The 14604-nt window shown below is 36.4% G+C and overlaps 1 protein-coding gene across 12 annotated transcripts in view; it reads left to right on the top strand.

Annotated features, from left to right (window-relative positions):
• rftn1a (raftlin, lipid raft linker 1a) overlaps positions 1-14604 on the top strand; it is a 213844-nt gene that overhangs the window by 67843 nt on the left and 131397 nt on the right. For 4 of the 12 annotated variants that reach the window (XM_088651501.1, XM_088651502.1, XM_087295659.2 and 1 more), the window contains exons 6-11: positions 1485-1688; positions 1867-1976; positions 5148-5251; positions 8439-8514; positions 8689-8943; positions 9113-9180. In XM_088651501.1, coding sequence (XP_088507627.1) covers positions 1485-1688; positions 1867-1976; positions 5148-5251; positions 8439-8514; positions 8689-8943; positions 9113-9172 — 809 coding nt within the window. In that variant the 3' untranslated portion in view covers positions 9173-9180. Of the gene's footprint in view, positions 1-1484; positions 1689-1866; positions 1977-5147; positions 5252-8438; positions 8515-8688; positions 9213-11621; positions 12200-14054; positions 14144-14604 lie in introns of those variants that run through there. The other 8 variants (XR_015945356.1, XR_015945354.1, XM_087295657.2 and 5 more) reach the window with 5 other exon arrangements.

The following is a 14604-nucleotide window of genomic DNA, read 5'->3' as shown; positions in this document are numbered from 1 at the left end:
TAAATGTAGTTGTCTGTAGTTTGGGCAAAAACTGTATATTATTTAGGTTAACTAGGTAGGTTAGGGTAATCTGGGAAGTTATTGTATAACAAAGGTTTGTTATGTAGACTATCAAAAATATATAGCTTTAAAGGGGCTAATAATTTTGACCTAAAAAATAACAAATTATTTTTATTCATGCAGAAATAAAACAAATAAGACTTTCTCCAGGAGAAAAAGTATTATATTATCAGACATACTGTGAAAATTTCATTGCTCTGTAAAACATAATTTGAGAAATATTTTAAAAATAAAAAAAATTCAAAGGTTTATTCAAAGGGAATTATTCTAATAATTTTGACTTCAACTGTGTGTGTGTGTGTGTGTGTGTGTGTGTGTGCGTGCGTGCGTGCATGTGTGTGTGTATGTGTGTATATATATATATATATATATATATATATATATATATATATATATATATATATTGCCCACAGTACAATCACTACATTCACAATACTGAACTGTAGTACATGCTTGTGGAAGAGCAATAGGAAGAAGTGAAATCTCTGGTAAGAACAACAAAATTAAACAAACAAAATAAAAGAAATAGAAAATATTCAATACATTAGCTGGACAAACAAGATTGCACTTTGCATGTAATACATTTGTACACAAATAAATGTACTGTAAAAATACAAATGTTCGTATATATTTTTACATTTTTATATGTACTATTAATCATTTTGAGCAGTGTGGCTCACACACAATGACAAATACACTTTATGTTTTGGTGGCCTTGACCAAATTACTGACACAATAACTAGGTTTTGAAGCATGAATGAAATGTTTTGGGTGAGTAACTGCATTTTGCAGATGTGCAATAAAGTTCTGAAGTTCTAGCAAACAGGTTAATGATATGCACTTACAGTTTAGAGAATGTTAAGTCTGTTTTAAAAACAATTTGAGAAAAACTGTAATATAAGTGACTATTTTAAAGCATTTTGTACTTCCAGTTCATGCCAAATTTAGCTTTTTTTGTTGTTGAAAAATCTTGCAACACTGAGTCAAGACATACTTTCTTCCCTTTAATCTCTTTAACCACACATCGACATCCCTTTTAGTAGTTGTTCAAGTAGTTGTTCTGTTCAGTTCCACACACACTTCATAGAAGTCTGTACATGTGGTTGAAACTAGCTGTTATTTTGGGGTTAGATTCCTCTGTTGAATGCAGTTGTCTATAATTTACCAAACTATGTGTAAACAGAAAAAATATTAATTATTGTATATTTATACAATTATTGTATTTATAAAATGACAAAACAATTCTAAAACAATAATAAAATTATTATTTTATTAACTTTCAAAAAATTGCATGAGTAATTGCCTAGGTATAAATTAGTTTAGAATTTTACATAAAATTCATAAAAATGTCTATTTAATATGTAGTAAAAGACATGTCAGATAAACACTGTATTTAAATGTATCCCTCTCTATATACTGTATAGGTGTGCAGGTGTTTGCACTGTACAACCATACCATAGTTCTGTCAGGATCGCCAAAGTTCTTCTCTCTGAGGGTTCCGCTGCAGGTGCACAGGGAGGCAGGACTTGTCAGCTCACTGGACTCTCTTTGGCTGGATCACATGACACAGCACTTCAGAAATGGTGCTCAACTCATCGATGGCTACTTTCACTTGGGAGATGATGCAGGTACTGGAGATGGTGTGATGTTTTTTGAAAACCTGAGAGGAGAGAGCCAGTAGTTTTCTTGAATGTAAAAACATTTGTTCAATCAATGTACTTATAAAATGACAAAACAATTCTAAAATAATTATTTTTAATGCTTTTACCAAGATAACTTTTAATTCCTTTTTTTATTTATTTTCAGCATCTTCTTCCACTGTGGATAGTGTTTTTATTTTCCAGAGTGCTTCAGATGGTGTTGGGCTGACCACTGTGTATGATGCCATTGTAGTGGAGCAATGGACTGTGATTGACGTAAGTCTGTAGTGATCAAATTCACTGTTTACAAATTCTTTTTAAGCACACTTTTATATGAGTGCAGACCTACAGTGGAGATCAAAATTAGAGAACAACTTAAACTTTTTTTAGAATTTTGAGGTCACTGCATAGTTGAAAAGAGCAGTTTTAAGCATATTTCTGCATATTTAAGCATATTTTAATGCACATAATAAAAAAGTTTCAGATTCATCACAGTTTATTGGTTTTAATTTGACATCCTGTGGTCATTTCCTTAATTATCTGACAAACCGTGTTTAACTTTCGCCTAACCTTTCTGTTTTTACTGACTTTGCAAGATTGTCAGCTGTTCTAAAGTCAAAGGGAGCTAGGAATGCCTGATGAGTAACTGATGTTTCCGCACAATGTCAAGATCCTAAAACAGACCTAACTGTTCAGAAGCGTGACTGTAAACATGCGTCGCAGGACTAAGATGATTTAAAGCATCAGGGCATTTCACAAGAATTTCGAGATATGGCATAACTGCCAAATCTGCATTTGATTAACAGTGTTCCAACCAAACCAGTTGCATATAGCCTTGTGGATAGTGCGCTGTCATACGGTCCAATTGGGCTGCGGGTGTCCTGAATTGCTGCAAGTCATGAAAGTCGTGACGTAGCCAAATATGGTCACTGTATTTAACCCATCCACGTTCACACACACACACACACACACACACACACACACGCACACACACACACACACACACACACACACACTGTAAACACACATAGGACAATTAATATGCATGCCTCCAGGCTGCATTTGATTGGTCACAACATTTCTCTGTGAGATTACTAATAAATAGCAACTGCTATTAAAATAGAAAATAAATCAATAGAAAATAAGGTGTATAACTGCACAAATGTCAATTTTAGGAGAAAAAAGAACCACCCTATTCACCAGGCTGTCTATGGACCTAAGATTATACATTTATTCAGCACCACCCTAAAGAGACATAAAGTCTTTTGTTAGTTTAACATGTATATTGTGAATTTTGCCACAGATGTTTTGTAATGAGGCAACAAACACATGTAAACTGCTTAGTACAAGTGTTTAATGAATCTTATCACTTAGCTATTTTTCTGGTGTGAAAAGTAATTCATGAGGTCATAAACGAGCATGTAAAACCAGTTCTGCATAATGTTTGCACATACCTAAGCAAAGTGTGAAATACAGGGGGGTGTAATAATTAACGCTTTATTCGCCTGAAGCACTTTAAAACTAGATGCATGAAGAAGGTTAGCCCTTTAAGGTTAGTGGTATTGTTTTCTCTGATCTGGATCTTAAATAATAATATTAATAATTAAAATAACAATAATATGTGGGTGTCACGTTGGTGCAGTGGGTAGCATGATCCTCCAAGTTCTCCGGTTACCCCCACAGTCCAAAGACATGCGCTATAGATGAATTGAATAAACTAAATTGTCCGTGGTTTATGAGTGTGAATGAGAGTGTCTGGATGTTTCCCAGTACTGGGTTGCAGCCGGAAGCTGAAATGGCATCCGCTGTGTAAAACATATGCTGGATAAGTTGGTGCTTCATTCTGCTGTGGCGACCTCTGATAAAGGGACCAAGGGACCAATAAAGGTCTCTTATAAAGGAACCAAGCCGAAGAAAAATGAATGAATAAATGATTCACTGAAGCATGTAGAACACAAACTATCATTACTGAAAATTGACCCCCTCTATTGTCAATGAATAATTCGCACCCTGTACCTAAGCCACATACCTACTATGTAGATACCATAGGAGAATTTAACTTTGAACATCAATGCACTCTGTGGCACCTTTAACTGTTTCTTTTTCAGAGCTATTTTGGGGCAATACCTGAAACTAAGACGAATGTCAAATTGTTTCAAAGCCTCGACACATTTGCTTTGACTGTTTCAGTGTTTCAAAAAGCCTCATTCTGCTCAGCACCACAGAGACCCTCTGACAGCAGGTTGTCCAGATGGAGGGCAAAAGGTATGAGCCTTTCAGTCACAGCAAGAGAAGCTGATCATTCCACATCGGTGATTTCTACGTAATGGACTCTTTTCACATTTTTGGGATTCTCAGTAGAGGAAAGTCATCATAGTTGGGTAAAGTTAGAGCGCAGTGAATGGAAGAGGACAGCAATTTTTTTTTTTTTTTAAAATCCTGTTTGCTGAAGTAATAAACGAAAAACAGGTGTTAGAAAAACTACCTCACATAAGTGGCGTTTAGTTTTTGTAATTTGATGTAAAGATAATATGTGTGCCAAGAAAATATCCCCCACATCTTTACACCAGCATCACTAGCCTGAACCATTGATACAAGGCAGGATGGATCCATGCTTTCGTGTTGTTGACATCAAATTCTGACTTTACAATCCGAATGTCACAGCAGAAATCGAGACCCATCAGCCCAAGCAACGTTTTTTCAATCTTTTATTGTCCAATGTTTCCAATTCTTAGATGACAAGAATGGATATTTTCTCTTTTTCGGACCATTCTCTGTTAACCCTAGAGATGGTTGTTGGACCAGCCCGTCTGTCACCAACAACCATGCCACATTCAAAGTCACTTCAATCATCTTTCTTTCCCATTCTGATGCTCAGTTTGAACTGCAGCAGATCGTCTTGACCATGTCTACATGCCTAAATGATTGAGTTGCAGCCATGTGATTGGCTGATTAGAAATTTGCATCAACAAGCAGTCGGACAGGTGTACCTAATAAAATGGCCGGTGAGTGTAAGTACACATAAATTCATTTGTTTCGTTTTTTTATAATCAAAATAACAAAAACTTTTCAAGGATTTAAGATGCTGATGACCATTAAACATGTCAACAGTTTTGTGAAAAGGTTCCATTGGATCTTTACAAAACCAACTCATTCACATCCTTTAAAAATATTCTCAATGTTCAATCAGCCCAAAACTGCAGATGGAATTGCTTAGTTCAGCTCTGAAGAGAAAACGGATCTGTATCACAACAAACTGTATCTTAACCATTAAGAGAATTTGGACTAAAAGCAGACTCTACAGTGACCAAACCTCTCATCAACAGAAAGACTTAAAAGACTAACCTTTGCTGAAGACAATGTGTTCATAAATTGATTTCTAATTGTGATCTCCACTGTATGTGCTTTAACACATTCTGTTGTTTAAGTGCCGCTCGTGTTTCGTAGGGTGTTGCAGTAAAGACAGACTACATCCCTCTGCTTCAGTCTCTGGCTCCATACGGCTGGAGACTGATGTGTGTGTTGCCCACTCCTATCGTCAAAGTGAAGAGGTATCAAATTCATAATTATTAGGGCTATTACATTCACAGTTACAGTTCAGGGTATAATCAGAGGATAAGCAATGCAAAGAAATATTCTCAGTTATAAGAATCGTAAAGTTGCATGTACATTTCAGGCATTTTCCATTAATTTCCTTAAACTGGAATGACAACAAGTGAAGTTTAATTTTAAACTAATTTCGAGAGGAGCATGTGCTCATGATTGACCCAGCTGGTCCACATTAGCTAATTATGATCCTCCAATCAAAGGATCCAAAATCACTATATATATCCTCATTTCCTTTCTACTACTATCTTCGTCTGGAAGAAACCCCCCTCCTTCCCAACTTCCTCCTTTATCTAGAATGGGCAGCACGGTGGCCCAGTGACAAGCACTGTTGCCTCACAGCAAGAATACCAATGGTGTTGGGTCCTCGCCTGAGCCATCTGGTATTTCTGTGTGGAGTTTGCATGTTCTCCCCTTGTCCGCGTGGGTTTCCCCCAGGTTCCCCGGTTTCCTCCCACCATCCAAATGTGCTCTATATTATAGATAAAATAAGCCTAAACCTTTTTTATAATATCTTACTCTCAGGAAGTTCGCCTTGGCCTCAGCAGCGGGGGAGTTTGAGATAGACCTGAGCTCAATCTCCACTCGCCCTACAAAAGGGGGGGAGCCCTGGGCTTGAGGATCCCTTGAGCTCAGGGCTCTCTCCCAGGACAGCATGCCAAACAAGCTATGTATAAATCATGAGCTAAGTGTGAACTCTTGAAATGTATTTTAAAGTCAATTTAATCCATTTTAATGTAAAATAATGCAAAATGCTTCAATGTGAACAATTCATTTTGTTACTGATGTTTCAATTGTTTTTAAACCACTAAGAGTTGAGAGTTTCCTCCATATTGTGATTTAGCTTTAGATACTAAACAGAAACCGGATGACATATCTAATTTTTAGTTAATTATTATTATTTTGCATTTTCATCATATTATTGTTTTTAAAAAGTGAATGAGTTTGACTATCTTTGTATCCTATACATTTTCTACAAATTAATGAGTGAATAATAATCAAGTTTAGTTTATTTATTTAAGTACAATAATTTTATTTATTAAGTTTATTTATTTAAGTACAATAAAACAACAGTTGTTGACCAGGGTGCTGTACAAACCTTAAAGCAAATAATCAAAAATAGACAGCAACGAATAAAACAACATAGAATTCAATTTGGATCTGAAAAAAACGACTAGAATTTTCTGGTTGGGTGACCTTAAACATCTGCATTTTAACAGTAATACGATTAGAGAGATCATTCAAGCCTCTATACCGTCCAGAGTTTCCCGCCAGAGGAAGTGACATCACATGGAGCATGTCACATGCTTTTTCTAGAAGTGCTTTGCAGATTGTTATGCCTTTTTATAACCCACGTAACAAAGTTGGCTGGAACATTGGGACAGACACAAAGTGTATTTTTATTACTGAAATTGACAATAATACATCAAATAGATTCACGCAAAGTTTATTCAAATAAGTAATCACAAAACAAGAAATTTTTTAATTTAAAAACTTGTATATCATGATAGTTGAATGCGAATGTATCATTTAGATTGTGCAGAAAGTCAAAAACAGGTATAGTGGAGATTATATTTATATTTAATATGAACATTTTTAATATAAAATGTCCCTAAATACATGAACATATTTTTATATAACTAGATATCATTTGTGTTATTGCTCAATTTATTTTTGTTGTTTTTTAAAAAAAATAATAGAAGCATTACTTTATAGATGCAAAATACCCACAGTTCTAGAAGCACTAGAATCATTATACAGTGGGTACAGAAAGTGTTCAATTTTTCACTCTTTGTTAAATTGCAGCCATTTGCTAAAATCATTTAAATATATATTTTTCCTTTTTAAATGTACACACAGCACCACACATTGTCAGAAAAACACAGAATTTTTTACTTTAAAAAAGAAAAACAGAAGCATCAAATAGTTCTAAATATTCAGACCCTTTGCTGTTACACTATATATACTATATATTTAACTCAGCTGCTGTCTATTTCATCTGATCATCCTTGAGATGGTTCTACACCTTCATTTGACTTGAGCTGTGTTTGATTATTTTGATTAGACTTTATTAGGAAAGCTACAAACCTGTCTATATAAGACCTTACAGCTCACAATGCATGTCAGAGCAAATGAGAATCATGAGGTCAAAGGAACTGCCTGAAGAGCTCAGAGACAGAAAAGGCACAGACAGGCAAGGCACAGATCTGGCCAAGGTTACAAAAAATGCTGCATCGAAAGTTCCTGAGACCACAGTGGCCTCCATAATCCTTAAATGGAAGACGTTTGGGAGACCAGAACCCTCTCTAGAGCAGGTTGTCCAGCCAAACTGAGCTATCGGGGGAGAAGAGCCTTGGTGAGAGAGGTAAAGAAGAACCCAACGATCACTGTGGGCTTAGCTCCAGTGACGTAGTTAGGAGATGGGAGAAAGTCAACCATCACTGCGGCCCTCCACCAGTCAGCTGTATGGCAGAGTGGCCCAACACATGGATGCTGCAGGGACAGGATGACTGTTTGGATTTGAGGAAAAGATGAATGCGGCCTTACTTCAGGACCTTTCAATAAGACAATCACCCTAAGCACACCGGCAAAATAATGAAAGAGTAGCTTCACAACAACTCTGACTGTTCTTTAATTGGCCACGCCAGAGCCCTGATCAAAACCTAATTGAGCATCTCTGGAGAGGCCTAAACAATGGCTGTCCACCAACATTTACCATTCAACCTGACAGAACTGGAGAGGATCTGCAGTGAGAAATGGCAGAGGATCCCAATATCCAGGTGTAAAATACTTGTTGCATCTTTCCCATAAAGACCCATGGCTGTATTAAATCAAAGGGGTGCTTCTACTGAATATTGAGCAACTGATCTAAATACTTTGGACCATGTGATATTTCAGCTTTTCTTTTTTAATAAATCTGCAAAAATGTCAACAATTCTGTGTTTTTCTGTCAATATATGGTGATGTGTACATTAATGAGGAAAAACATGAACAAATGATTTAGGTAAATGGTTGCAATATAACAAAAAGTGAACAATTGAAGGGGGTCTGAATACTTTTCATACCAACTGTATGTATATTACTTATCAGACATCACAATTTAATACCTCTGATTTGTTGTTTTTGTCTTAGTGATGGAAGTTTGGCCACAAAGCAGATCCTGTTTCTCCAGAGACCCACACTGCCTCGCAAGAGAAGAGACTTGACAGTGCGTATACATGACACAAAGTTTATTTCTGACACACAAAAAAAGAAAAGATCCTGCTAAAATTAGATTAGAGCCATCTAAGAGAACTTGTGAAATTGTAATAGCATTGTCAGTTCTCTTTAAAATCCTCAAAAGCAGCTCAGCGACTGACAGTTTGTGTGTTTTTTTTTCCAGAAACTGCATCTCAGAGGTCAAAACAAAAGAAACATGAACGGTAAAGGGACACAAGAGAGGGAAACGACACCGCTAGCGACGATTGAGAGAGAAATGGAAAGAATGGAAAGAGAAAACACAAGTCTGATGAGAAAACGTGAGATAATTCGAAAGGAAAACGGCCAGAATTTGCCAGAAAGCCCTGAGAAGAGAGATCAAGCAGAAAGAACGGTGGAATCTCACACGCAGAGGATCAGCATCGCAAAAATCAGCCCGGTAAAAAAGGACGTTACAAATGGCAATAAAGAATTAAATCACAAAATTACATGTGGTAAACTTCAGGATGTGCGAGCGCTGGTAACAGAGAGAGCTTTATTCTCTGGGGTCTGCTGACAATATTTATGTATGCATATTTAACCATTACAATATGTTCATGTTTATTCAGGCAGAACACACTCTCTGCAGATCTGTGTCTGGGCATATACATATACATCTGACGGAGTGATTGTCCTGGTAAGAGCTGTTTGAATCTCACTACTCTTAATTATTTGGGTTTTTAAAAGAATAGTTCACCCAAAAGTTAATACTTACTGTACTCACAATGATTTTCTGTCGGTTAGAAAAATACTGTGAAAGTCAATAGCCTTTTTTTTTTCCATTAGGCCTACACTACCTAACAAAAGTCTTGTCATAGATCCCAGTTGTAAGAACAACAAATAATAACTTGACATCTAGTTGATCGTTTGGGAAAGTGGCAGAAGTTAGATTTTTTCAAATGAATCATCTGCTGAACTGCATCCCAATCATCACAAATACAGCAGAAGACCCATTGGAACCTACGTGGACCCAAGATTTTAACATAAATCTGTCAAGTTCGGTGAAGGAAAAATAATGGTTTGGGGTTACATTCAGTATGGGGGCATGTGAGATATCTGCAGAGTTGTTGGCAACATCAACAGCCTAAAGCAGGTCGCACACCAGAAGCGCCGCTCGGCGCCGCGACACGGCGCGTACATGACAGATTAAAGTATCGCACACCAGACGCGCACATTCGAATGATATTTAACATGAAACTAATCAGATGGCGCTCTGTGGCGCGGCTGAAAAATGAACTGCGTCCTGAGCCGTCGCCGGGCGCCGCCGACAGCCGCCGACTTGCGGCGCCGGTGTGTGTATCCTGATAGAAACCTATGATTAGAATTCTAAAATACATGGCGCTGCGTGGCGCGCCGCCGAGCGTCGCTTCTGGTGTGCGACCTGCTTTAGGTATCAAGACATTTGTGCTGATCATTACATTACAAACCACACAAGAGGGCAAATTCCTCAACAGGATAGCGCTACTTCTCATACTTCAGCCTTCACATCAAAGTTCCTGAAAGCAAAGGTCAAGGTGCTCCAGGATTGGCCGGCCCAGTCACCAGAAATGAACATTATTGAGCATGCCTGGGGTATAAGATGAAGGAGGAGGCACAGAAGATGAATCCAAAGAATCTTGATGAACTCTGGTAGTCCTGATAAGTGCCAAGAATTTTGTCTAAGCAAAGTCAGACCTCACTGTCCTATTTAAATAATTAAAAATCAAGGCATTAATATTTTATTTTGGTAAAATAAGTGTAGCCTAGAGGCCTTTGGCTTTCACATTTGATACCAAATGATCAACTAGAAGTCAAGTTATTATTTGTTGTTTCAAAACTTGACAAGACTTTTGTTAGGTAGTGTATATGTCATGTTTACAGACACACAAAAAGAACTCAAACAGGTTTGGAACAAGTGAAGGAAGAGTAAATGATGACAGTTTTTTAAATTTTGAGAGAATTATCCCTTTAAGGTAGACTGCTGTAGTAAATAGCTGGAGATTCAAACAAATGTGTGAAAACATCCATTTCAGGAGCTAATGCTACATGCTAAACAATGTATGTTGTACCTATGTAAACTGTGATGTTAGCTTGTTTTATTACATACAATATTAGCAAATGCAAAATGCTGTGCACTAGCTCAAATGCGTAATGATTTTTTTATTATTTCTCGATTAACTGATGTCTATCTCTGTAAAGTGGCAGTTATAGTGAACGTCTGTGAGAGTTAATGGTGTAAATAGAAGCTTTCAATAATGGGCTTTTGATGCTAATTAAATGCGTGTCATTTACAGCAACAGCTTGCCGATTTCAATGTTAATTATCATAATGACTTCGCACCATTGGTGGTATAGATCATGTTAATCTCAAATATCCCCCCCCCACCCCCAGATGATCTGACTGGACAGCTACATTGAACAATACAATACAGATGTTTGTTAGTTAATGTTATGAAAATAAATCATTGTTTAAATGGGCAGTTCACTCCAAAATTAAAATTGACTCACTTTTAACTTTTGTTGAGCAGTAAAGAATAACCACTGACTTCCATAATAGGAAAAACAGATACTATGGAAGTCAGTAGGAATGGTTTCTTGTTTCTAGAAAGAAAAGAACTCAAACTGGTTTGGATCAAAAGTGAGTTAATGATGACAGAATTGTCCATTTGGGGTGAACTGTCATTTTAAACTGTAACTGAAATTAAGTCTAATTGTAGTTTGTAAGAAAACCTTTTTTGTCAATCATATTTTAAAATATGCACACATGCACTTTATTTATTAATAAATTGCATTCATATGAAGTCGGAAATCAAAAATAATGAATAGAATTTCAGTTTGAATCACTGGGTATTACTGTAACCATTAAACAGTGGTCAAGAAAATGTTTGCAAGTTAATTCTAGTTAATTTTTCACATAATATAAGACAATATTAATAAAAAATAAAGTAATAGAATTCTAAAATAATGAATAAAGGTGTACTATAAAGACAATCTGGGTATACCTAGGCATAGTCGAATAATAAGTGATCAGTATTTGAATATGGGCATACTGTGAGCCTCAGACACCATTGTTTCCTCGTTTTCATGTAAATTCCCCAAGAGTAAAACCCTGGTGGACAAAACGCCAATCAGAGTATAAAGCAGACTCAAGGGCCATGCCCTCTGCATTTGCCTTTACTTTAGGTTGTTCATCCGGACCTGATGAACAGCCATTTCATCAGGAGAACACAGACTGATATGTAGCTCTGGGATCATTAGTATGTTTGATCAGCCACAACATTTTCTAGTGAGACAACAATGATCATTTTCCTCGGTTAGTTTTTTTTTTAAGTTTGTATTTAAGTGTGTATGTAGGACTTTTAATTTGAAAACGAGAGATGCAGACTGTTTACTATGTGTTACTGAGCAATGACTGTATGAGACATGTTCAAACTTGCATCAGAATGCAAAACACAGGATTTACAGACGATACATTTATTCAGCTCTACTCTGAAGAGGCTTAAGATATGTTTAATTGTATGTTTTGTTCATTTACCGTATTTATTGTGAAATTCGATGTGAAGGTTTTAACAAACACATGTAGACTGGCTTCAGTCGGTTCAACTGTCATCTGTTGATATTAACTCTTGGCTGTGTTTTCTTTGAAATTATAGCTTAAAAATACAACACAATACATCTTTATCGTCTCTTTTGTCTATTTTTAATTATAATTTAGCCTTCATCCACAACAGATCTTGTAAGCAAAATAGATTAATGTTACTCTGATAGTTTTATATTAAATAGCTCGCCCTCTCCATGTAGGCAAAATAAGCCTCCACACATTAAGTTAAAAAGAAGAGATTAACTAGGCATCTACTTCCTTTGTTAAAATAGTTTTTTGACAGATCAAGTATTATTCCATTGCCCTTGTTCAGCATAAATTGTGTGTATGTCTGTCTGTGAGAGCTGCGCGTCAGAGCAGAGCTCATTAACGTTCATAACTGATCCAAGTATGGTCAATTAGGGACCTTCTGATTCAAGGGTTATTTTATGGAGTAATAAATAAGCATATAAACCGTTCAGGATTTTTTTTTTTACTTATCCAAGTCACATACCTACTATGTAGATATCAGAGAACAATTGAACTTGTTGAACAAATGCAGTATATGACACCGTTAAGAGCAATTCCAAGCTTTAACCATATAAAACTTAAAAAGCAATCCATATGAACAACTTCCAGTCCTATTTTTCATAACTTTCTCCACCATCTTCTATTGTTTAATGCCCTGGTGTCAAACTCAGTTCCTGGAGGGCCACAGCTCTGCACAGTTTAGTTCCAACCCTAATTAAACACACCTGATCTGAAAGGTAACCTACAGGTAAGTGTGTTGAAGCAGGGTTGGAACCAAACTGTGCAGAAACTGAGTTTGACACCACTTCTTTAATGTTTTTCTAACATTTTCCATTCATCCTAAGGTGTCAAACATTGTATCACTACTTCTATCTTGACTCTCTTTCTGTGAGTGCTTAAAGAGTCGCTGCATTGTAATTTAGCACAACTGTCAACTGTAAACCACGCCTACTTTCATTTGATTGACTATCTCATTAATTTTAACATTGACGAGTGCTGTTAGACGGCTGAGGCAGACCAGCCTACAACGCTTCATTTTAAATGTGTTGAAATCCTAACAATGAAACACCATGTAATGTGCAGCAGAGCCATTTCCAGATGTCTATGTTGTTTACAGCTCTGATTCTAGTTTAATGATGTATCATCTAAATATATTAGCCATTAATATATCATGCCCCCAGCTATTCGAGGGTTGTGCGCGCACACACACACACACACACACACACACACACAAGTCAGGTGTGCAGCTGCTGCTGAGTTAATGTTGAATTTCAGTAAGTGAGTAGGGGTTTTTATGAACCTTAAATAAAGCGATTCTCTTTAATGTAGTTAATGAAGACTCGTTCATAAATTAGTTGCAGCAAAAATGCAGATTACCGATGTAATTGTTTATTAATCTGCTTTATTAGCGATTAAAATTACTCATGTAGTAACGTTAACTTGTTGCAAAGTGCACTGCAACTAACACGCCAAAGCCGTTTCCCATGCATTGTTTTATCTGTGACTTGGCATTATGTTAACTTAACATTAACAACCATAATTAGCATATTGTTTAGCTGTGTATTTGCAAATGAGCACTGTGCTCCGTCCAAACTAAACCCACTGTATTTTTTGTATAATCAATTTCTATTCTGTTCTTAAGTGACTTAATCAATTTAAGATTAAAATGTTAGCCTTTTTCAATTCCTTGTTTTTACTGTTGTGATTATTTTTATGATAGTTTTGCATTCTTTATGTAAAGCCCTTTGTACTGTGCTTCAAATAAACTTGCATTGCGGTGTCATGCATTGGATAACATGACAGAGAAAATGGACATAAGATCCTTTTTCAGTGCAGCTAAACGCCAAGTACAAAAAGTTCACATGTTGGGCAATTTGGCTGTAAGTGCTTATGAAAATACTAACGTCAAATTATCAATCACAGGCAAAGGAGAAAGAAAGGATTGAGGAACAGGCAGAGCAGGGTCAATCCCATGTTCAGTGTCAGGTAAGGGTGTTGTGCTTTTATTGAAGGTATAATGACAATTCTTTTAGGGGTGAACAAATTTTTTTGTTTTGTTTTTGGAGTTGTGGCTGTTTAGCAGATGAACTTCACAGGCTCGCTGATTTACAACATGATCGGTCAATTTAACAAGTGTAGTGTTCACAAGTTAGTTAATATGAGGATTAAAAACATATTTTCCTGCATTTTTTCTGCATCAGGAGTCAGTCTGTTGACTGTAAACAACTTGACAAAACTTTGCTGTCATTGAACCCGAGTAAACTTTGAAAATAATCATTATAAGTAGTCTCCATGCTATAATAATAATAATAATGATGAAACCATTTTTAACTGCGGGGACATATCTTTATTAGTACAAGTCAGCTGTATTATTTGTGTCCCATTCAAAAAAACGCTCAAAATGATCATAGATTGAATCTATTTTATGGGACAGTTCATTTACTCACCCACAGGCCATTGAAGATTTTCTCCA

The sequence above is a fragment of the Danio rerio genome, chromosome 19 (assembly GCF_052040795.2).
Source record: "Danio rerio strain M-AB ecotype USA chromosome 19, GRCz13ab, whole genome shotgun sequence".
Taxonomy (NCBI): Eukaryota; Metazoa; Chordata; class Actinopteri; order Cypriniformes; family Danionidae; genus Danio; species Danio rerio.
Note: the sequence above shows the minus strand (reverse complement) of the source record. Positions and strands in the feature narration are given on the sequence as shown.